At 43.6% G+C, this 26,780-nt stretch overlaps 1 protein-coding gene across 1 annotated transcript in view; it reads right to left on the reverse strand.

Annotated features, from left to right (window-relative positions):
* Nucleotides 1–26,780, reverse strand: part of SLC17A7 (solute carrier family 17 member 7) — a 741,037-nt gene that overhangs the window by 49,984 nt on the left and 664,273 nt on the right. The window contains exon 10 of the mRNA XM_044059515.1: nucleotides 2,157–2,267. Within this exon, the coding sequence (XP_043915450.1) occupies nucleotides 2,157–2,267 (111 nt within the window). The remainder of the gene's footprint in view (nucleotides 1–2,156; nucleotides 2,268–26,780) is intronic.

A 26,780-nucleotide genomic window follows, 5' to 3' on the forward strand; every position in this document is an offset into this window, starting at 1 on the left:
CTTACTGATAAACTTAGCAAGATGAATGTAAATCCCTTCATTGTAAGATGGGTTGCTAACTAGCTCACAAACTGGATACACACTATCAAATTGGATGACTCCACATCAGCCAGCAGACCTACTACCTGTGGGGTGCCACATGGGTCAGTGCTGGGCCACCTACTGTTTGGTATATACTTCTCAGACGTTCAGGTCAAAACTAATGGATTGTGGTTGACCAAGTTTGCAGACAACTGCAAACAAGGTGCAATCATTGAATCCTCAAATTTTGTCAGTATACTCCAGGATGGTCTCACGCAGACCGACAACTGGTGTATTAGTCACGGTCTCAAACTGAATGCATCATCATTCCCTGTGGCACAAACAATGTCCCCTCACACTATCAAGTCAACAACAATACCCTAAGTACCCATGAAGTGGTTAGGGACCATGGATCACAAGTTAACTGCGACCTTAACATTGACCACCATTTATCTACTGCAGTAAGGAAAATTGTCTATGTAGCATACTTGATTAGTAAAGGCATCACTTTGAGAGCAAAAGAAGTTATAACCCCACTACACTCGACACTTATCCGGCCCATAATTGAGTATAATATCCCATTTGGCACGTACCGTACTAAGCGTCTGCAGCAAATAGAAAGACCACAGTGGTTTCTAACAAAGAAAATCAAGGGGCTCCAGCATGTGCCTTACACAGACCAATCAACTAAAGTTCATGTCACTATAGTCCGTATCATACAGTCTTCTTAGAGGAGACTTATGTGTGCCCTACAGAGCAACCCAGTGCCAAACTTAACGAACTTGCTCCATATCCATAAATCAAACAGCACTAGGGCTACCCATTCCAGGGACCTAAATATGGCTTCCAACATAAATAGGATATGCTGGAGGGACATATTTATCTCCTAGCAACTGCTGCATCTCTGGAACAGGCTACCGATTCATATGAAGCAGAGCACCTCTACGACACTGTTTAAGAGGAATCTGGATGCGTGGATGAGTCACTGTAAATTCTTACCACGGATAGAGGCCACAACCCTCCTGGACATGGGCAGTCATCACTAAATGCAGTATTGGGCAATGACTAGCATGTCTATGATATTACATTGGGATGAAGCTTCTAGGGTTAAAATGACCCCCAGGTCAATAGCTTAGTAATCTCCTATGATCCTATGATCTCCTAGCAATCTCCTATGATTCTATGATCTAGCTAGTACAGTCTGTGTGGTGAGCTGGTTCTACCAGCTAGTTAAATATCAGTTATCAAACATCTAGGTTTAGAAATAGGAGGAAGTTAAGCAGTTACCAGGGGAGGTAACCACATTCTCTTATTTCCAGTTTATGATACACAGCCATTGTCAAAGGACGACTTCCATCACATGCCCTCTTCTAACTGTCCAAGGAAGCAACTTGCAGGTTCTCAGTAGACATATCTGTCATTACTTCATTGGAGATGTACTAATTAGCTGGTAATCCAAGTCAGCTGCTGTTGCATTTGCAGATGTATGTTGCTTATTTTTTCAAACCAGATGTTCCTCCTGCATTTAATCTGCTTTTTCAAGTTAAGATGTCATTGTGAACACTCACATTGGGCAGTGCTCTGACTAGTTCTTGACATGTTGTTTTGAACATCTTTATAGGAAATAAACCTGAGGCTCATATCTGGCCACTTCGAACCCCAAACCCCCATATTTATGAGATTAGTGATGTTTGGCTAACTTTGCTCTTCATTTTGGCAACTTAAATGTTGACTGGCTAAAGGTGAAGAGTCCTTATTCCTTACAATGATCTTTAGTAGATTAACTGATTGTTTTGTGGAATCACTCATTTAATAAACATGGGCAGCTGGCATGCACCATTATAATTATAACAAGAGTAAATTAGCACATTGACGTGAACGAGATATACAAGTTACCAGGAGCAGTGTTGGTTTATTCTGTTTAATGCTGTTATATTTCTACACAAAAAGTCACAAATGTTTATAAATCATTTCAATAAAATATTCAAGAAAAAGCAAAACACTTTGGAGGAATTACTTTGCAATGCCTATTACAGATGTGTAAGATAGAATCTCTCTCTCTTTTTTTAAAAAAGTAAACATTCATGAAACTTTCTTATTTGAACAAATTTTTATTCAGAGAAAAAGAAACTGACCTGAAATAGCGAATCCACTGAAACCTACTGCCATTATCAGGAATGAAATAGCCACGCCCCTGCTGTGGGAGTAACCTACTACAAGAAGTAGAGTTGCCTCCATACCAAAACCTTGAAAAAATACAAGGAAATTAAGTTAAGATAAAAAGATACACAGACAACATGAAATGTATGCCATGTCTCGTTTTGTTTTACTGAAGTTATTTAAGTGTGTTTTCAACAGTGTGAATTGCTTGGTATCCCTTTTCCCAATATCTTATCATAAGGATTAGTACCAAAGGCTTTTTTTACTGCAATTGTGCTGTGGATGTATACAAAAAAGACAATGTGGAATTCAAAAAAATGACTCTAAGCTAGTGAAAGCTAGCCTGGAGTAAGGTCAATTTATTTAAATTGAATACACCAGGGTATCTTCTCATAGGTTAGAATAATCATTTCAGTATTGCACTCATAGAGTTAGCATCAGAATTCAACACCAGAAGTAAAAAAATAGCTGACCAGGGTAACCCAGCTGTGTAAAATATGGCTGCCCATGTTTATGTTAAATCAATGGTGCGGTCTGTGTGTTTGCCTTTCAGAAATTTTAGATAGCATGCTCAGAGGAAAAAACAGTGGACTAAAGTGGAAATACTAAATACCATGGCCATACCTCTCAACCTCTTAGTGCAAGACATTTGGACAAAGTCTAAAATTATGGGGAGAAAAGGACACAAAAATAGGGGCATATTCTAAATATTGCTCTTATAAACTTAGAAAGTTACTAGAATAACAGTATTTGACTTAGCATGCATTTTTCTGAAGGATTGAAGTCTGAAATTTAAATATATGTCATTATTTAGTGACTTCCATCCTCAGTTATTTGCCAGAAAACCACAGATTTTATGAAGAACAGCCCAAAAATTTGAGGCAAAAATTTGTATGTTCTGTGAAAATCTTGACAGTTGAATGATATGACCAGGGCAAGCAGCTATAGCTCTTTCTAATAAAATTCATTAAACATGTTTATCATATTACTTGCTTACTATGTATCCATTTTCATCAGTAGCTTTTGTAAATGGCAGCCTTAAGACGACATAATACAGCACACTTTCCAAAAGTTTTTCATAATACACTGCATTGCTTTGTTGAAGTCTAGGAGATGGCAGCATACAAGGCAAATTAATATGATTTCAGATACCCCAGAGTAGCATACTAATGAACATTCATAGCATCAGTCCTGAAACAGCTTCCATGTTTCAGTTTCTTGATATGACCTCCTTAACCTCCTTGCAACAAAATGAATTGCTGGCACCAGTGACACTCCATAATTCAAGTTAAATTCTGAGTAATCCTTACAACAAAGGGCTAGTCATAACTACCTGGCTGTGAGATAAATAGATCTACTATGCCTCCTTGAGACATCCAAGCTCCTGCCATTAAAAAATAAATAAATAAAATTGGTAATAATACCTCATAAATGATAGCTCAAGTACATGCATTTTTATAATACATGTGCTCACACTTGCCACTTTATTAGCAAATTATGTGGATAAAAGAAAACATTTTTATCAACAGAGGTGTAGCTATCTCAACTAGCACCCTGGGTCAGTCCCATGAATTAGTGTTCCCCACCCCATCAGCTTTTCAAGTGAATAGCAAAAAATAAAAATGTTTTTGGTCCATCACAGTACTGAAGGAAGGCAATCATGGCACACCAAATCTACCCCCATCCGTTCAAGTGAAGAGCAATATGCAAAAAAAAAAAAAAAAAAGTCTTCAGACCGTCACAAGAAATTTGATAAATAAGGCAGATATGATGGCATTAGTGGCTACCATTTCTTATCAACATTATTTAAAATGAACTGGGAATTCATTCTGCAGAAAACATTCTATACTAATTGTAGATCAGACTGTAATATTTGTGTGCTATATCTTTAAGAAGCACGCGAGGGTGTGCATGCACGTATAAGTTACAGACATGTACAATCCCTAGTGCCATTTTGTAGAAGCAGCCAGAGAGTGAGCATGTATGACCGCAATTGTTAGTTTGTATATAATTTATTTAAGATATAATCAGTAAGTATCTATAGTGATGTGGTTGTATAGAATAAAGCTGCTAAAACAGAACCCATGAAGACCCGATTATTTGTGTAATAACATAAACGCAACACGGTGTCAGAACCGGGATCGAAGAGACAACAACATTCAGAGCCATGAGATGCAAAGATGACATTGAAGGTAAAACCGAGAGAAAAATAGTACAAACATAACCAGAAAGAATCAAAGGTAATGAGAAATAATACAAATTGTTTACTCAACGTGAGAGAAGGCAAAAGGGGCATTACAAGGGCACAAATCACATTATCAGGCAAGCGGAAAGTACAAAAAAGTTTAACTAAATAAAATGTTTAAGATAAAAGTATTTGACAAGATGATCAACAGGAAAGCACAAAATAAGCATGTTTAAGACAGAATGAGTGTGTTTAAGGCTGAATTGGGCATGTTTAGAGTAAAACAAGCACACAAAAGTATGTTGGGCATAAAAAAGGGAATAAACGAGTAAAATGAATATAGTAAGAAAAGAGAGAACGGTACAGCAAGCAAAAATAAAGCAAGGCGACTGCTTGTGTTTGGGCATAACTATGACTTTGTATTCTATCAAGGGAGTAACTAAAGTTATTCAAGGTATCTCAGAGTGTGTAAAAGTGCTTACAGTGTGTGCTTATTACTGTGCATGCATTTCAAAGAGTTCATTGTGTGCAAAGTGCAACTATTACGTGCAATCCAGTCAAAGCATAGCTATTTCAAAAATTTCTTGTGCTGGGTGTGCCCGGGATTCAGGAAGCTCAGAGCAAGGCCGGGGTTAGGCTTGCGCCGACCGTGCAGCATGTAGATTGTGCAGTAGCGCCAAATGCATATTAATGAAGGCGCTCTGCCACTACAGCCACGTGCATAGGAAACGAGCGTGAATGCATAGGGCGTGTCAAAGTGCCGCACAGAGGCATGGAAATGTCTGATGTTGATGTGCAACCTAAAATACTTGAATATAACAATTTGCCTGCAATAGTCATCACACCTATCAGTGTCCGTGGATACTGAAACGTATGCAAAGCATGCAAGACAGTTCTTGCTAACACAAAATTAAGAAGCAAACACAAATACATGGTAGGGAATATCGAATCTCCATCCCTCGAACAAATGACATTGAAAACCGTGTGCCCGTATTCTAACGCAGTGTAGATAGTTATACCAAGTGGAAGTGAAACACATCATGTTAGCGCACTGCCAATAGCTACGTCTAGCCCAATGGTCAGGGTTACCAGCTGTCCCACATTGTGAGGGATAGTACACAGCTGGGCAGTTGTGTCCGTACCAAAACCATGATAAATGTAAATATCCAGTGACCGTATGACAGAATTATATCCCACATCGCATGTAATAGTCACATACAATAGGTATGATGTGACAAGAAATAGAATAAGCAAGAAAACGAAACAGAAGGAGCATATAAGCTGCTACAACAATAAGCTAACATGTAGGCAGAAAACAAAAGTATTATCCGTAGTACTGACCATGGGTATGTGTTGTCCTGTAAAATCAGATTTGTGTCCAGAATATAACCCATCCTGGACATATGAAAAGGTGGCACCCTACCAATGGTCAGAGCAGTCAGCCAAAATCCGCCCATATACAGTCAAAGCCGTACTTGTCAGGATGTGTCACAGTTGAATGGGTATTACCCGGGTGTACCAACCATGTCATGAAAGTTAAGTATGGGCGTGTACCTATGTGCGTGATGTACAGCATGTGGAAGGTGAAACATGCCAGGGTAGTCCACACAACCATTCAGGTACCTGACATATGTAGTGTATGCAGTGTGTTCCCTTGACCGTGTCATGGGCCATCAACCAAAGAAGTGATGGATGGAGTGTCAGGAATATGTGTGTGTGGGGGGGTGAGTAATGGTATAATCCAGAAAGGCGAGACTGTGTTGGATGCAGAATAGGTGAACTGGAGGTGTATGAGGGAGCAGCGGGTGAATCAGAAAGAAACACAAAGAACAAATATACACATCTGCAATACAACCTGACAGGCCATACTATAGAACACAATCACACAAACATATGAATATTAAAATGTGCGATACACATGTACAGAAACGTCACCGGCACATACCCACAGAATGGTCTGGATGGAACTGGCACATCCAAATGCAACACACCTGGATGCATAATTCAATACCCATCATCCCCTCCACAACACACAACCCACCCCCATACCTGAACGTCCACCAAATCCAGCCATACTTGGCCTACTAGCTTGGCGCAGCCATATCTACACATAGTGGCAGTGTCTACACAGTGTCACCCTAGGCAGTGTAAGGTTTGCAAACTATGTATCCCTTCCATGTAAAACCCTAACACATTTTCGTAAATCCAAAAGAATGGACGGTATTGGTCTTGTTCAATTTTTGGATATCCCTCATGGGATAAGTAACCTGTCTAAAAATCAGACTGGGTATCACGACACGATGTCCAGTCCTGTAGACTGGAATGTAGAATGTGCAGTAGTAGTGCACGAGACTGTTCAGCCCTAGACGGTCATGCAGAACCTAGTACCCAGGATCAAACAGCTGCCCGTGATGCACGTCTCCCCACATGAATAATCGAGAGAATATATTGCACACATTCGCATAGTGGCACTTGGAAATAGGGTGATTAAGGCGCTGACATAAACAGGATACCTCCTGACCCACTGTGTGAGGGACAGTCACTGTTTGGGTAGGTGTGTCTTGACCAAAAATGATACAATGGCAAATGTCCTGTGATTGTAGGAAATAACTATGTACCATACTTCATGTAACAGTTGCCTAAAGCAGTCATGTCTGGATATAAAATATGTAATTCGTACAAGAAACAGAATAAGCAACTAAAGTGCTAAAGGAATAGGCTCTCAGCTAGGAAAATATTGAATGTTCTAAACCCTGCACTGACCGTGGGTATGTGTTGGCCTAAACAATCTGGTGTCTCCAGAATATATCCCATCCTGTACATATGAAAATGTGGCAACCCTACCAATGATCAGAGCATTCACAGAATAACTGGCCAGCCTCTTAATCACTCACAAAGCCAATGACCTTTGGAGGAAAGGTGTTGAATGAGAATGACTAATGACAAGAATTAAGAGTAATAGACACATTTAACTGCAGAAAATAAGTAGTAATACATATGTCTCCGAATCTGTCAACACGTTCCAAGTTAATAGTACCAATATTGTAGAAGTGTCCATGATTGTCTCTGATTTGTCATTGCCTTGTCCCTGTCACTATTGAAATTAGTCCATGAGTATCACAGAGGACTGTGCACATATGTAAACCAACCAGCTGTCACATTTGTTGACAGGACAATTGCATACCTGTAGTGAATTCATAAGTGATGTCCAGAATAATATTCATCGTATATATGAATGAATGAATGAATGAAATAGTCAAATGTGAAGGGAAACACCAGTGGAAACCCCCCCCCCTGTATCATGTAGTGGAACCACCCCCCACCCTATATTATGTAGTGCCGACCTAATAATGTGGTCACAGGTGCCCAAACCCCTGCGTCTGTAAACACAGGTAGAATGTTAAAATTGGGACAAACTCTGTCCAGGTGCTACGTCTGACATTTGAACAGGTACAGGGCAGTTCCAGTCACCAGTCGGAAAAGACTAAACCTGGACCAGCACATGAACACCCTGACAATCAAAGACACGTATGTGCCAGGACGATAAGCGTTGGAGTTCTGAATATCCTTGGAGTGAGTAAACATGCAGCACGGGTCCAGAGCAGTAGGGAATAGGGAATGTCGCAAGTGTAGTACTGCGGTTTTCCCAGCAGGAGAATGAATGCCTGCTGTGTAAGTGAAGCAGTGAGGCATATGTTAGGGTAGCTATGAACCATGGGTATACATATAAATGAGGCCGAACACCAATAGTGTAGTGCTTAGAGCATCTGCCTAACGTAAAGGCATTCCCGGTTCAAGTACGACTATAGCACATATCAATTTGTTGTGTAATGAATGCCTCTGTACTGTAAAGCCAACATTTAAACATGTAAAGGTGAACGCGTGTTTCGCATGGGGCCGTTAACCGGATTCCATCAATTAAAGTGGTACTGTCATAAGGAATAAGGCACATGTAAGCACAAAGAAGTGGCAGTAAACATATGTAACTCACAATAAGGAGATGCAAGTGCACCTGCGCGGATATAAGCAGCTTTTAGCATAGCAAATGTATGTTGTTTTGTACAGATGTAACTTGTGTATATATATATATATATATATATATATATATATGTATTATTTATATATATATATATATATATATATATATATATATATATATATATATATATATTTAGATAGATAGATGTGTGTATAGATAAATATCCCCAGACATAAAAGAAATATGCAATTATATATATATATATATATATATATATATATATATATATATATATATATATATATATTTAGAATGAATGCCGAAAGATGAAAGCATACATAAGGGTTGTGAAGGGAATCTAGAGACACTAAGGTATTATAAAGTGCTTGCAGTGTATGTCCGATAAAGCTGCACAAGAGTGAGTAGAGCAACGCTATTCACACCAGCGGCAGGGTTATACCAGTGGCCATAATATCATTGAAGCGCTACATCAACATTATACACAGACGGAATGTAGTTCATTTTGTGACCACCGCAAATTGTTCGTAATCCATAACACCAAGAAAGGCACGTATGTGCAATTATAAATGGAGGGAGACCCTGTGAATACACGAGGCGGTACAAAATGTGTGTAGGGCTCCAACGTTCTGGAGAGGGCAATGTGTAAAGGTGTGTCATGGCTGCGATATCAGGTGGATAATGGCCGTTACATGTGGAAACTCAACACGGGTGGGCTGGAGAAACTATGGCTATGTGATTATGGACACAGGAGTGCCAGGGTTGGTTGCGCCGGTTGCAATGGAGCGGCCCGTGTAGGTCAGCTAGCACTTAGGTGTGATTCCCAGCTAGAGCATCTTCTGCGTGGAGACATGCGTGAATGGGCGTACCGTCGTTGGAGGTTGTGTGTCAGGGCTGGCATCTCAGCACGTAAAACCTATCTGCCAACCATTAGTGGACCGGAGTTCTGCTGTGGTGACCCCAAACCGGGAAAAGCCAAAAGACACAACTACATGCAGACATAAATATGTTGATGTACATTCTCTGTAACACAAGCACTCCATTTATTAACATAAATAATATGAATGTGCACAGAAACAAATACAGTAGCAGGAATAATAGGCTGTGCAGATAAGAAATAGGTCAAATGACACTGTATCACATCACACTTAGCGGTACTCCAGACATGAAAAAAGTGCGACATCTGTCCGCTGTATAACATGCTGTATACTGATTACAAGTTAACCGGAGTGAAGTGTCGATGTCATAATGACTAAGGCAATAGTATGCTGTTGAAGCAGAGATAAAACCCAATACACATGTGTAAGTGGGTATGTCCGGGAAATGTATTGGTTAATGGACACACAGATGTATATATATAAATGTATATATATATATATATATATATATATATATATATACACATATATATATATATATATATATATATATATATATATATATATATATATATATATATATATATATATATATATATATATATATATATATATATATATATATATATATATATATATATATATATATATATATATATATATATATATATATATATATATATATATATATATATATATACACATACAACAGTTATTGATATATATACACATACACACAAAACAAATATATATGTCATTGTAGATATACACATGTACATAACTAGGTTACTTTATAGCAATTAAGGGTAACATATGTTCAGACCGGGCATATGTTACTGGGAGGTCCAGTAAACAAACGTTTACCTCCCACACTGCCAGCTAGGCCGGTCAGACATACAGACAGCCAATAAAGATAAATACACTGCTGCTGTCCAAAACACCGGCAGGAAAGTACCAGTGGGAGAGATCTGCAAGGTCTACACTTTAAACATGGATAACGGGGTCCCTTGCGGGACACCAAAAATTCACTCTACATGTGAACCCCTGGTTCTTGATGCGAGCAGGATGTGGGTGTACATGGAATAGTAGGTTGTGCAAGTGTAATAACACATCGGTTGACAAAACGTACGACATGTGTCCCGAGACGGGGAGAGTGGGCAATGTGTAGGGGTGTGCTCATACCCCAGCTGCGCTCACAGTAGGTATTTGTCATGAGTGCTGTAGAGGGGTGCCAGGAAGGTGAATCATGGGTATGCAATAATGGGCTTAAGTGTGCAGGTGCTGGTTGGCAGAGATGTAGTAGGCCCGCCCAGTGGAAGTCATTAATATTCCTATGTGGGCATAGCAGACGCCTATACCTCTAAAACCTGAAGAGCACATCTACTGGATAGTCTGTAAACCATTGGGGGAACACATAGGGACTATATCAGTGCCATGTACCCGATTATCATGGACGTGCATATTTATGAATCACAATGTAACAAAGTCCAACTATACACTTCCAGAACTAGTGATATTAGCTGGACAGGTGACGGAATACAGGTAATGACTGATGACAACATGTATGAGTCATAAACAGCATGTACCTCAACAAACGTAAATGAATACATATGCCCTGTGACTGTCAATGTGTCTGGTTAATAGAACCAATCATCTAAATTTGTCCCTCAGGGTGTTATGCAGTGTCCCTGATACAGTGTTCATTCTCTCCCATTGGTATGTGAGGTCTGCTAGTGATGGAAAGCGCATATATCGCTGACCACCTTAGGTAGATGATAGCATAATAGATTTGGATTACCACCTGTTTGCCTTTGTGAGGGACACACCACTCTGGGCAGTTGTGTCCTGCAAAATGAATGTTATGGCACATGGCCTGTGAATTCGGGAAAGGAGGTCATATATTGTGTGTAGTGGTGTCATAAAATGATTTTGTTGTATCAGAAACAGCTACATGTTATAGGAAACAGTATTAGCAACTATAATGCTACAAGAATAACCTTAACGTATGCAAACCGGTGAAGTAGTCAGTTTACTACTGGCTGTGGGTATGTGTTGCCTTGTCAAATGTGATAGCTCTACATATAGGTCCTAAAGGGCTGCCACCATTCCGAATGGCCAAAGTGGGACATGCTCTGCAGAAATGTCAGATGTACCAGGGCAGAACATACCTACAGCCATGTATAGTACAGAAATATACATATTAGCACAAATCAAAGCTTAGTCTAGAAGCAGTCAAGTTGCTTATGCTACTTCATATAACATATCGATGTGTCATGTATACAAGAACCGTTACATGCAACTATTACAGACACGTAGAATATAAGAATGTCCTCTAATCAGGACAGGTGCAATGGCTAGAGTATTGTCACATGACACATATGCCTAAGGAGGGACTGTCCCATGCAAAGTGGGAAAGGCATTACTCCTACAGTCTCCTGTCATCCAGTCTAAAAGGTGGAAAACCTACATTAGGTATGCGGTAGCATGACCCGGCAGAGAGCTGCGTCAACCAAATAACATTCACATATCAGCATTGCAGAGTATCGGTTCCCATGTATCAGCCAGATGGGAGCAGATTGTATGAGGAGCACACATATAATAAGATTATGTCACTGGGCAGGCCGCCGAGTCCATACAGTCGAACGCCTGCCGTCGCCAATTGGTTAGACATACCCGATACTGTAATCATGTAGTCCGATGTAATACACATCACAAGGGATCATGCACACCCAGTGTGAGTGACAAATATAAGCACAAATGTCAATGAGCGAGCAAGTGTAAGCGTGTTTGTCAACCAGTATGCCAGTAGTGCACTGTTAAAGAAATGTGGAGTCTAAACGAGTATAAGGAGCTGTAACCAGAGGTCAGCAGTGCTTAACACCTTGCAAACCCACGCACAACCGCTCCCACCTGTTGGAATGTGCCTTACCCACTCCGTATCCAAAGGCGTCGTTCTGTCCGCAAACAAAGAACCATCCTTTGTACGTGTTGGTAGCAATATCCTGCACACACAGCTCGTGTGAATTATCAATACACCATGGCATATGTACAGACAATAGACCACACACATACCATACAGCACAGTCATCCAACAGTATAGCAATGTACTGGCAGATATGTCCGGACCACTGGTGTTTGCAGACCTGGCTGTCCTGTGTTTCAGTGTGTGACCATGCCCAGTATGACTGTTATGCATGTTGTCGACTGACATTACCGTCATGCCGTCATGTGTTTGAGCATGCCAAGTATGGTCAACTGGATCGCATGTGTCACATGTCCAGATAGTCAGTACTGTGGTGCCGACCGCTGAGTTCTACACCAGCAGGTGGCATGCTGTGTCTGCAGGGTAGCTAATGGTCATGTGGCATTGACAGTTGCTACATTTCTGCACAGCGTGGGGGGACATCCAACCGCATCCACAATCCTACACAGCACCGGGGGTGACGCACATGACTCTCACATGTGTACGTTGGAAGAGGGGCACAACTGACAGTCATACACATGTGCCACTACTGTACTGGTATGCCAGGTACTCCATTTCAGTGTGTGGCCCTATCTAAATTGCTGGTTGGAGGCATACCAGTGTACGTCAGATCCTAGCTTTAATTACCAGCATAGTGGTGTTGGACGTCCTACCCTTCGCAACCTACATCCAACTGCCTGGCCTGCTGTAGTCTGTGGGTGTCTGTGGGTGTTGGGGTCATTCATTGGGCATATCCAGAGGCCATTGTATATCATTTGTCTGTATTGGCCTACACCTGTCCAGCTGTATGGAACATGTGAGGGCTGTATGGACACACATGATGTTCAGCCCATAACCTGCAGTTGGTTAGGACGCCCTGTGTACTACTGGCTATTATTGTGACCCCGGTATGTGCTACAGATGTCATGGTGCCACTATGGACGTGTACTGTCTGCTGCCCTAACAGTTGGCCACCAAATTCCCTTGTATGCTCACATCCATACCATAGCAACGGTTAAATACACATTCTAATACAACTGCCAATTGTTAGGTTGATTGACTTACCTTGGGGGTGTTCCAGACCTGAGGACGGTGCTGGAGGGCTGCCTATGTCGGATGCACACAGTGCACTTCCTATACATGTCTGAGTACAGGTAGTGTCATGTTTGGCATCCATTGTACTGTGTGCGAGTCAGAGGGGGTGAAATCCCTGGGTACCTACTGTGTCAGTGCATATGCCTTGTGTTGCCTCTTTGCCAAGGGCAGGTCATACTGTGCATGGCCCTATCGCCTACTGGGCCCAGCTCAGGTAGTTCCTCCTCCAAGTCACACTGTGCCTGTACAGGCCTTGGCATTGGTGGTGGGCCATGTGGCCTTGCCCCATGCTGTTCCTGCTGCAACTGTTACTGCAGGATCAGATTGTGTAGCATAGCAAATACCATAACAATTTGTGTGCATGTAGCTAGGGACTACTGCAGGGCTCCACCGGATGTGTCCAGATACCAGAACCGTGACCTGAGCATCCCAAACACATGCTCAATTATATGTCTTGCCTGTGCATCTGCCTCATTATGGTGTGATTGTTCAGCTGTGTGTGCATTGCAGATGGGTGTCATCAGCCATGACTCCAGTAGTTACCCAGCATCCCCCACTAGGAGACTGTAGGGGATGTCCATATTGACAAAGGTGTGGTACAGCTGCGTCAGGTGCCATATATTGGAATCGTCATAGCTTCCAGGGTAGAGAGAACACACATTCAGTTTAATGCCCTGGCCATCGCATATGGCCTAGCTGTTGGAGGGTATGCCCCTGCAGTTAATGTAGGCCCTACCCCACTCACCGGGTGGTGCTTTGATGCATATGTGCATGCAGGCTATAGCACCCAGTACCCCAGGGTAGTCAGCCATGTGGTGGAAGAGATGCAGATTGCTGGTCTACAAATCACGTGTGTTGAGGACATGTACATGCTCACTAGCACGTGTTGACATGGTGTCTGTGAACTGGTGCAATACTCTGGATGCAGATGCCTGTGAGATCCTCATGATATCCCCAGTTGTGCTTTGGGAGGTACCTGTGGCTAGTATACCTAGGCCAACACATACCGTGGTATCCACTGTGATAGGTTTCCCTCGGCCTGTTCGATGTGTCAGGTGTGGCTGGCACAGGTCAACAAGCCACTGTAGGAGGTCTCTGTCCACCCCATAGCGCTCCACTATCCCCAGCTCATGTAGCCCCTGGTAAGTCACTCTGGGTCTGTAAAGTCTTATGTCACACCACTAAGGGTTGTTCGGCAGCATACACATCCTCACTACCCTCAGCCTCCTGCACATGTTGGTCTATGTTGCCTGCTGCAGCCCTTCTCATTTGGTTGGACTGTGTTGTGAAATGTCCCCGCATGTATACACCGGTGGTGTAGAGTGTGGAAGAATCCTGTGTGAATGGTGCTTTCTCACATTACCGTAGTGTTCTGGTGCGAGCTGGCCATATAATCTGCTGATTGTGCTGATCATCACCTGTTTGTGCAGCCTGTTCACCTTGACTACCCCACTACTGCTTTTGTCCCTCCCAATGTCACCAGGCAGGTATAGACACACCCCTAGCTTAGGTGTGCTAAGGCAGGAGCAATCCTGAGGCACAGGTCTCCAATGTATGTGCAGTATGTCTGACCCCCCTCCCATGCTTTCATCTATATTCAAGCCCTGCAGCCAGCTATCTACACACATAAACTCCTGGGATCTGCATCACACCCTGGGGATAAACGGGATTCACTATTGTCAACCTCATCTGCATAGTATAGTCTTTTAATGCATAGTTATATGACCCATACCGACCCTCCAAATTAATAACCACTGCTTACTGTCGCTCAGATCCATACACAACTGGTTAAAGGTGCCTTACTATCACCGTATTCGATGTCACGTGGTCTTCCCAGCAACCAAATAACCGGTGTCTACATGACTAGAACCCGGGACCCTGCACATCACAGATGATGTGCTTTACCACCACGCCATGGCAAATATACATACATCCAAGGTTATCACATACAGATCATCCAGCACAAACATTCAATAGTGCTAATGTCCACATACATATATGTATATATCTATGTCTATCTATCTATAACTACTATAACTACGTATATCATATATATTATATATATATATATATATATATATATATATATATATATATATATATATATATAGATATATACATACATACATACACACACACACATATACATATACACACACATACGTAGATATTGCATTTATATCACAACAGAGGACCACGTGACACCAAAGCATTAGACAAGAATGAAAAGGAAACTACATGTGCCACGTGCATTATGTAGTGGTGTTACTATCAAGGCAAATGTGTTTCATTGCGTCACACGGGTCAGACTGTATTAAGGGTAAGAGTAGGGCTGCTGACATTTACTCACCAGACCTATTGGCGAATGTATGTGTTGACAACCCAGTGTCTTGGCCGATTATGCGATCTGTGGACACTATATAGTAAAGCAACAAAACACACTCAACACATCCTGAAGCTAGCCACCCACAGATACCAACACATAGGGTATGACTGCTAAACATACACACCTGTCATGCCTTGGAATCAAGCACCTACCTGTCTATTCTATCACACTACAGCATTACGCCATAACATAATATGCTACTGAGATTACTGGATCACAGCACTCCCAGAGGCATACTTCTAGGTGGGTGATATCATCAGCAAAGGCAAAGACGCCGATAGGGAGTGTACGGAGAGTGAGCTGTCTAAAAACATTACTCTGTCCCCAGGCAGCTGGAAACACATGGCAGGCCTGGTATTAGAACATAGACCTGACTACCATATCACACTACAGCATTATGCAGTTACAGAACGCACTACCAACATTACTGGATCACAGTACTCCCAGAGGCATACTTCTAGGTGGATGACATCATCAGCAAAGGCAAAGACACCGATAGGGAGTGTACGGAGAGTGAGCTGTCTAAAAACATTACTCTGTCCCCACACAGCTGGAAACACACACACACTGCAGGGCTGGGATTAGAACATAGACCTGACTACCTTATCACACTACAGCATTACGCAGTTACAGAACACGCTACCGAGATCACTGACTCAGAGCACTCCCAGAGGCATACTTCTAAGTGGGTGACATCATCAGCAAAGGCAAAGATGCCGATAGGGAGTGTACTGTCTAAAAACATTACTCTGTCCCTAGGCAGCTGGAAACACACACACACAACAGGGCTGGGATTAGAACATAGACCTGCCTACCTGGTCACACTACAGCATTATGCAGTTACAGAACGCGCTACCAAGATTACTGGATAACAGTACTCTCAGAGGCATACTTCTAGGTGGGTGACATCATCAGCAAAGGCAAAGATGTCGACAGGGAGTGTATGGAGAGTGAGGTGTCTAAAAACAATACTCTGTCCCCAGGCAGTTGGAAACACACACACCAGGGCTGGGATTAGAACATAGACCTGACTACCTTATCACACTACAGCATTACACAGTTACAGAATGCGCTACCGAGATTACTGGATCACTGCATTCCCAGAGTCATACTTCTAGGTGGGTGACATCATCAGCAAAGGCAAAGACACCCATGGGGAGTGTAAGGAGAGTGAGCTGTCTAAAAACATTACTCTGTCCCCAGGCAGCTGGAAACACACACACACACACACACACACAGCAGGGCTGGGAATAAAACATAGACCTGACTACCTTTTCACACTACAGCATTACGCAGTTACAGAACGCGCTACCGAGATTACTGGATTACAGCACTCAAAGAGGCATACTTCTAGGTGGGTGACATCATCAGCAAAGGCAAAGACGCCGATAGGGAGTGAGCTGTCTAAAAACATTACTCTGTCCCCAGGTAGCTGGAAACACACACACACATGGCAGGGCTGGGATTAGAACATAGACCTGACTACCTTATCACACTACAGCATTATGCAGTTATAGAACACGCTACAGAGATTACTGGAGCGCAGCACTCCCAGAGGCATACTTCTAGGTGGGTGACATTATCAGCAAAGACACCGATAGGGACTGTATGATCAGTCTAAAAGCATATTAGTGTCCCAAGGCAGACGGAGACGAACACACGGCAGTGGTGTGAGCAGGACAACTGGCTATCTACGGAGCACTATTACAACACTACATAAGTACGAGATGAGCCACAGACAGTACACCTTTAAAGACAGTCAATATGACCTTCTAGGAATGCAGACATTGACATGGATGCTGGCAGTTACGGTGTACATACCTGTTAACCAGTGTGTTAAATTTAGGAATCCATCCTGAAGTGGGGTATAGCCATCTGATGCTTGGATGACCACTATCGCTATACAGGATAACAATAGTCATGCCCATACACAGAGGCACACAACCAACACAAGGTGTTACTGGGCATGCTCACACACTTAGTAGCACACGTCAGTCTGGAATGCACTATGTGTCCATCTACACAACGGTGTACTGGGCATGCTCACACACTTAGTAGCGAAGGGCTGTCTTGTATGCACACAGATTCTAAACAGGGAAGGGCACAGTGTGTTGATAGTCATCATTGTTAGCATGAATGCTGTACAACATATGTCTGACACCGGTCTTCTACACAACGTCTGCTGCTGTCCATCACCTTAGCTGTACCAATCTAAACCTGGCACACCAATATCACCCATGGTGTTGTCCTGGCAGGAGTGGGTACTTCGCACATGTAGTACCATACATAGATGATGAATCTGAGACCAGGTAAACACCCTGACACCTACAGGACAACTGCATTGTATGTGTATGCTAAATTGTGCTAAATGTGTAGTGTTCGTAATCATAGCTGCCAATCTAGATCCAACAATGGGGAATACTGACATCTGTGCAGTGAGGAACACCTGGCATAAGGCTCAGTTGTGCACAATAGCACTACCACTGTATACCTCAGATACAGACATGTGGGCCATAAGACCGTTATGGACCACTCCAGATGTTAGTGTCCCCATGTATATGAAGGCCATTCACATGTACTGACCAGTACACTTTCAAAAGCCATCACAGATGTGTCAGGTGCAGATCATAGTGGTAAATGCTGCACTGTAGTATGTAGCCCTCACACATCACCATGTCCTTGATCCAGCAACACACATCCATACATTAGTACAACACCATGTTACTCATGACCAGTGGACTGTACCTAGCTCTACAGCAACTGTGCAGACTACACATGTACTGACAGGGTTCCATCATGTGTTATGCAATGCACTGATACCACTATTCATAACCAGGTCGGCTGTACATATAACAGGGGCCCTGGGTCTTATACAGCTGTAACAGATAACTGTTGCTGTACACCAGGCAACACACCCATGTTTGGATGTGACATACATGTAACCGCCGTGGATATGTATATGTCCCACACACAACACATATGTACATAGCATAGCTAATGCTGTCCTTCGTGCAGACACGTGGCTACAGCGATTACACGCATGCACATGGAAGGTAGGTCCATGGCTGTTCAATGCTAACAGTACATACGGTAGCAATGTTGACTGAGTTAACATTCCCTCTGTACTGGTTACCCATGACAACTATCACAGCATACAATAGTCCATGTGTCATGTATGTCACACATGTTCACCAATTGCAATGCATACAAACATGGCTACATGACAGGAATGTAGGACCTATACACATGTACATGTAGTTGTGTGCATTCAGCTACCATGCATGAGCAGTAGCTGATGTTTGCAGTTTATCTGTGTCCAACTACAACGTGCAGTTGCAATGCAGTCCCATCATTGACACCTGTATATGGTGAAATACTGACAATACGGTAAGATGTACATCAGGTATGGATGGATGTGTGTACATAAAGTGGAGGGCCACCTTTGCAAATGGATGTTTCCTGAATACAGCTCACAGGTGTGTCACAAGCCATCCTACCATAACATGTGCAAACAGTAAGCTATGTTTCCAGTAATTGCAGGTGAAGATATACAACCTACACAGTGGTCAGGGTGTCACTGACTGTAAAGCAGTTGACACTTGTAGCACTTAAGTCCTCCCGTGTGCATATAGTAGCACACTTGCCAAAGGTAGCGTCGGCACACATTGTAATGTGGGCAATACTGCTGCATGTCTGTCAGACGTATCAGAAGATAGCAGGTGTTTGTTTCACAGTACTGCCATGTGTGTTTGTTTGTGTGACCATATATGCCACGTATGGTGGGGAATACATCCCAATTGTTACACACCCCTGTGCACTGTTGTAGAGATCTGTACATACTGCAGTGTAGACAGCAAGACATAGGCAGGGGTGGTGTGTGTATCACACACGTTAGCTATCTGTATGTGCATGACGTGTGTGGACTCCAGTGTGTGTATGTGTATATATGCATGGCTGTCTGGTGCATGGAGTGAGGATATATGCTACCATTGAGAACAGATAGGGTCCCTAACCCCTCAAGGTGATGCAATATACTACCCTGTTGATGCCGTCAGTCTTACGCATTACTGACTACATGTACATGTTCATTCTCTGTGTCGCGTCATTTGGGTGCACAGTACTGTAATGGTGATTACCACATAAGCAGGGGTCCTCAACACTATCACGTGTGTGTTACAGTGTCGTTGACCCCGTGAGTGAGGGCGTGTTACTGTGTGTGTCTGTGTATGTCTGTGTGTGTTCACATCTTGTAATGTGACAGTGTTTTACTGCTACACAGAGAGTCCTCATGCTATCAACTGGCCCCTACCCTTGACATCAGCAAGACCACTGTGTAAACCCCCTGCACTATGTAGCTGTACCTGTGATGTCACCTGGTATGGATGTCCCATCTCTAGCCACTGTAGCCTAGTACACAGCTCACATGCTCCTGGATCAGTAGGTGTGTAGAGATCTATGGAATTTCAGCCTTTATAACAGTGAGGTTGAGGCTACGTATAGCATGCTGGTATTGCCATCCATGCCTGTGAGTACACCAGATTTACACACGTGAAACTGGAAACACTGGTACTTAATGGCACATGCAATTAGACCTTAAGGAGGGAAGCAGGGCATCATTACCAACAAGCTGTTACTGTTGTTACCAAGACACATACTGTGAACATAAAACAATACATTATAACCGCAAACACTGTTACGTAATGGCACATGCAATTAGACCTTCAGGAGGGATGCAGGGCATCATGGTATGTCTGCTGCATGCCAATGGTACACAACAATTGTAATATACACCTATCTCACTATTCTGTTCACCCTGTACATCAGACCATATGAGTATGTCCCTGCACTGATGGTGTGCATGACAGGGATGCGGCACAGGTATCATCATATGCACAGGGTGATAATGTTTGACAGGGGCCTAGGCTGCACCAGTGGATGACATCATGTGTGTGGGTTAGGGCCTGTGATCTACTTGGACATGTGTGGTTATTATGCATGTGGGTGTTGGTGCCCTACAGATGTTACTGGTGTGTGCGTGTATGTGTGCACACAGTTCTGCCATGTATCTGGCCTACACAGGGGTATTGTTGACAGCTCCAGATTGTACAGACCAGGATGTCCAGCTCACTGTGTCCGGCCACAGCCACGGGACCTGTGCCTGCCAGCGGTTGCACTGGCACTACCAGACAGAGGTACAGAATGGGTACTGTCCAATGACACATGTCCACTGGAACCATGTCCCCACTGGGACCATCCAGGGCCACGTCCATGTGGCCTGCTGTGTCCTGGTGTGGACAGTGCAGCACCAGCTGCACTGCAGCTGCTACCGGCACTATGGGAGCGGGCATGTGAGGTAGCTCGTTTCCGTAGACCTGCACCAGGTGGTGTAGCTGGCCTACGTCAATGTGGCCTATGCCTCCCTCCTACCAGATGTTCCAGTACAGACAGCTCACATTCACGGATTGCCATACGACGGTCAAGGATTCCAACCATGTCACCCAATCGCCTGTCCAAAACATCAGCAATCTGCTGTTGAGCATTTGCCAATGCCTGGATGTTTTCCTTTAAAGAATGGATAGCAGCCCTCTGAAGCCTCTGCCCTTCTCTGTTCTGCCATTCAGCACGTGCCTGTGCTGCCATTACAGTCTGAAACATGTGTCTGGTGACACCAGCTGCTGTGCTCTGTTGTGCAGGTGCATGTCGGCCAGGGGTCCTCCTATGAGCAGCACTGGCCATATGCCTGTGTGGCACATCTGCGGTCATTTCACTGACACCATAATGTGACGACACACCTTCCATAGCCACCATACATTCCTGTTCCAAGCTAACACACGGTAAATGTCCTTCCTCTATGGCCAATGGTGATGGGGTATGTGTTGGCATGAGAACTATGTGCGGGGAAGAGGGGGATATAGGTGGGATGGCAACCAAAGACACAGATTCAGCCCCTGACAACCCTGCCTGTACCTCAAGCATATGTTCATCACTGCTAGAGTCTGTGGGGACACTAACATCAGATGGACCACAAGAGGGCAACGCACCTACATCACCTGTGAAGGCAAACAAAGACTCTACATTACAATAGAGACACAGACACTCACACAGACACACACACAGACACACACAGACACACACAGACAACCATGCATGTGATATGACAGAAGGCCATGCATGTGATATGACAGAAGGCATGCAGCATGCATGTGATACAGCAGACGGCATGCAGCATGCATGTGATACAGCAGACAGCATGCAGCTCAGACATTAACAGTGTTAGATTACACCCCTGGGTTGCACACAACAGCAAGCATGTGTCATAGCAGAAGCCATGCATTTCACACAATCATGGTAGTAAGCATGCATCCCTGTGATACACCATGTGGACCAGCACAGGTTAACAGTACACATGGCTGATGTGAGGCATATGTCCTTCACATTAACATGTAGTATGACATGTAATCTGCTGATGTGTGCAGTGACATGCATACATGTTTGACACAAGGGTGTCCTGACACATGTACAGCGGTATAATGGTGTCACATTGCAGTGTTGTCTGTATGCCCTACAGATAGAATGCAGTTTTAGCAGATGTGTATGACCATTGAGGATGGTATGAGGTGTCTATATTGCTATAAAGTGTGAAGTACAAACACAGTGCCATTGCATGGAATCATGAGGCGTCTCTATTGCTATACAGTGTGGAATACACATACAGTGCATAGCCATGACTGCGTGCATACACAATACATACATACTGTGGATTGTGACCCATGTCGCTGAGGTGTATACACACTAAACCATGCTGTGTCATGTGTGACAGGTCACCAGAAGACATACCAATGACACCCCTGCACAACTGCTAACATTTCTTAGCTGCCTGTCAACCGTGTCCACACATGGCAGACTGGTCAATACACCGTGTTCCACATGACATTTATGTTCCACACACACGAGGTGCACGGCTGACAGTGTTGTCCAACAGCAGCAAGGGAAATGTACAGTATCTCTGGCCTGATGTGGTGTCTGTGTATGTATGTGAAAGCTGTACAGGTGACTACTTTCATGCTGTGACACAAGTCATGATGTGCAACACATCGTATGTGGTCGAATTAAGTGACACCTCCACAAGCTGTGCACAGGCTGTTAGGATGTCCAGTGTTCCACATCTACTATATAACCATTCAACAAAGGCTATAGTTGGACCATGTGTAGACAATGTGCAACAGGGTGTACACACATACACATCACATCTACTGTGTGTTACTACATGTCTCTGGCCATCCTCCATGGCCATGTGTGAACATGTATTGGGCAAATGTGTGTAATGGCCATCTATGTCACATGTCTGTGTTGTCCCATATGACATACACCCATAGATGTCAGATACTCCAGTGTCCACAGGGTTATACAGACAAAGAGTTGTATGTTTGGTATGTGAGGTATGTTTTATGGGATAGGGTGACAATGTTGCAGCCGGACCACTACATGCCTGGGACATGTCAGCTGGCACATCATAATGTCTGCACTCATTGCAGGGGCACATTCCACAATGGTGAATCATGTGGGCTACCCATATCCCAGCTCACTGTGTAGTACTGTTTGTGTACCCTACATGTGTTGTTCCGATGTATAGTACCTATTTCTACATTGAACAATGCCTCCACCGTTGTATGGACAGCTGTCCACACATCTAGCAATGACAGTTACTGTGGTTTCATGTTGTTGTTTCATTTGGTTTGTATATATTGCACATGTGTAGCCAGTGTGATTGATGAAAACTGCGACCTGTATATCGTGACTGGACCATACATTATGTGTACATGTGTTAACTGGCCACATGGCGAATGAATCTGTACATTCACATGCCTGATACTGATAACTCTTTCACCTGCAACAGACTGCTGTCTCTGCGGCACGCCAGAGGTACCTGTATAGGGGCGAAACAGCAGTTTGATCATTATCCATGACTGTATGACAGCTACAGGGTGCACTTTGCATGTTAACACATTTGCCAGTACAATAGCATATATTATGGAGTATGCACATGTGTGTATACACAGGGTAGCATACTATAGTATGCGGCATGTGTGTAAACATACCTTGCATATGATGTTACATAATGTACAGTGACACATACGACTAAATGGGATATACTATTTACATGTGCAGTAGTGACTTACCAGGCAACTCCAGGCTCTGTGGTTGGGAGACACCCACCTCCATGATGGCAGCTAGAGTTTGTGGCTGCTGTTCTGATGGGGTCCCCAGGCTGGTCAGTAGCTCCTCGATAGGTGTGAGTGGGGGCTGGGTTGGTGGCCCACCACCTGTTCCATCTTGTTCTCTGGCGATTGCATTGGCACGCTGTTTCGCATGTCGGATCAGGTCCGTGCAGTGTCTGCGCACCTGCTGGTAGGTGCGGTTATGGCCACCCACATCATTAACCCTCCTGTGAAGTTCCTGCCACAGATCATCACGCTGCTGGGCATGCTGTGGCACATGGCTGAACAGTACCTCATGGTTATCATGTATGAGGGCATCATCCTCCAAGCGGCTATATGCTGGCAGTCGTGATCGAGGCATTATCTGTAAGACATAATGATGGAGACAGGTCACAGCATCTCAGAGGTGCACAGAGATACAGATGCACATTCATGTGTATTACATTTAGTATATATGAACAGTTGTCTTTGCAAATCGTCATGACACTCACACGACTGACATGTTTGTTTCACACACATGTAAAACCCGATGGGGATTGGATATTATCACCATATACGTGTGTCATCTCATTAGATTGCTCATACTCAATGTGAATGCTGTCTTGATGTGGGCATGTCTGTTTGCCTGTACTGGTATTCTTACCTATCAGCACATGCCTGGATGTGTGTGCACATTAATGCTGTTGATCTTGAGGCTGTGTATATGTCACATATCATCACATACACTGCCTTCATGGACTTGGGCAGTGACAATGCAGACATGCGCACGGAAACCTTTACATGCATGTGTTTTGCCATATACATCTACACGGCACTGTACAACAGTTCAACATCCTGCCACATATCGCCTGTGTTGCACATGTGATACACATGGGACAATGGCTAGCCGGATGGTATTCGCAGGGATGGTTATCAACTATAGCATGTACGGCCAAGATCATGTAGTAGTGTGTATGCCCTGGGCCATGTATGGACATAGGATGTCAGGTTTTCTAGCTGTATCCGACAGCCATGTTCCCACTGACAGGTGAATCAGTGCCACATTACTGATCCAAACAGTCACTGATACATCTACCATGCGGTCATCGCACCATGTATGACAGAGATGACATGTGCAGCTTTGCTGTACAGGGTTGCATGGTATGGCAGGACTATGTCACATGTATGGCATAGGGATCTGTCCAGCATGTGGCGACCCTTGTACTAGAAAGGTGGCTGTCCATGATGTATGTCTTTCAGATCAGGATATGTACATGTAGCATGTCCAACATCACAGTGTTGCACATGTCTTTATGCAGGGTAGGCAGCATGCTGCATAGTGGAGATGTGGATTGTGAAGGCTGGTGTCGCCCATCCAAGCATGGCCAATACCCCTTAAAGGTGATATGTGATCCGATATTGGTCACGTGAGTGCTGAGTATGGCTGCCCAATGATCTCCATGCTCATGGATGGCACCCTGACATGACTTGGGTTGCCTCTTATGACTACCCAATAGGCCTGGTGATGTCACTAGCTCAGGGAGGTAAACTGCACAGCACTATCCCTTACACACAGTGTCCATAATGTTGACCGCTGCTGAGGTGGTAGTTAATGGGTACAGGGTTATTAACATAGCGGTGACAATGTAATAAGCAGCTGTCAGATTGTGCACATATGTCACTCACCTGCACCCACAAAGCCCATGCTGTATGTTGTCCACAACACTGAGTCAGCTATTGCTCCTAGGTCATGGCCATTCACATTCTCACATATGCAGATGCCTCCCATTTGTCTGTGTGGTATGGGCTACAATGACAGGGGAGTACAAAACATTAACCCTGTTTTACTGTAGCTGTCACTTGTGTGATATGCACATGTCACTCAGACACCTTTTGTAGTGTTGCTTCTGTGAACAGGCCACTGGTAGAACACTCCTGTGACATACAAAGGTACATGTAGTATACTGAGTGTAGGTGGAACACAGTATGGGTAATGATGTCCTCTGACCTGTCACTGGTATGCTATGCAGTGTGAATTCATCGGTACTGTCATCTACATCTGTACTGCTAACAACATGTACGTTGATTAAGGTTCATAGGCTTTCAGACCATACTCAGCAGGGTAATAGTGCTGTGCCTCCCATTATGAGTGGCGTCTCCACTTTGAGGGTTGTGATAACTGTTAGTGTGATCCATTCCATATTTTCACAGACTGCCATGAACCTATGTTTTACATGGCAGTGTATGTGTAGAGCAAACTGTTTTGCCATATGTGTATTATACGACCAGGGATTTGTACAGGTCACATGCAGCTGGAGTGTACCTTGTACCATCATAGTTATGGTTACAGGGGCTCTGTTGTGTTCATGGATATGTGATTGTGTACCTATTGGGGGGCAGTGAGTTTATATTATCCAACACTCTATCTGTATTGCTTATTCATGCTCAGCACTTGTTCAGAACATGTACACACTTCATGAGCTACTAATTACTATATCACTCAATCCTACTCATTTCCTACAAGTAAACACTGTTTGTCCTTACATTTCCATCATGCTTACAGTACAACAGCTGTTGTACACACTTACCTCACATATCTTGTGAGTAATGGTTGACTAGACAGGCATGTCCAAATGTCAATTACCAGTGTTATTGCCTGTCTATATGATGAATGTGGGCAACATGAGACAATATAGCAGTCGTCTCATGTACACAGTCAATGCTCACCTCCTAACATACGACACTACAGCCTGTGGGAGATGCACATATGTAGCCATGCTGGAGGCAATGCTCTCTCCAACCCAGACTTACCCTGACATTCATGTGGGGATGTTAAACATTTGCAGCACACCCCACTCATCACATAGTCTCAGTAGATCTCCACCACCACAGGCCACA

Source organism: Protopterus annectens, chromosome 17.part0, assembly GCF_019279795.1.
Source record: "Protopterus annectens isolate FY-2018-M chromosome 17.part0, PAN1.0, whole genome shotgun sequence".
Lineage (NCBI taxonomy): Eukaryota > Metazoa > Chordata > Ceratodontiformes > Protopteridae > Protopterus > Protopterus annectens.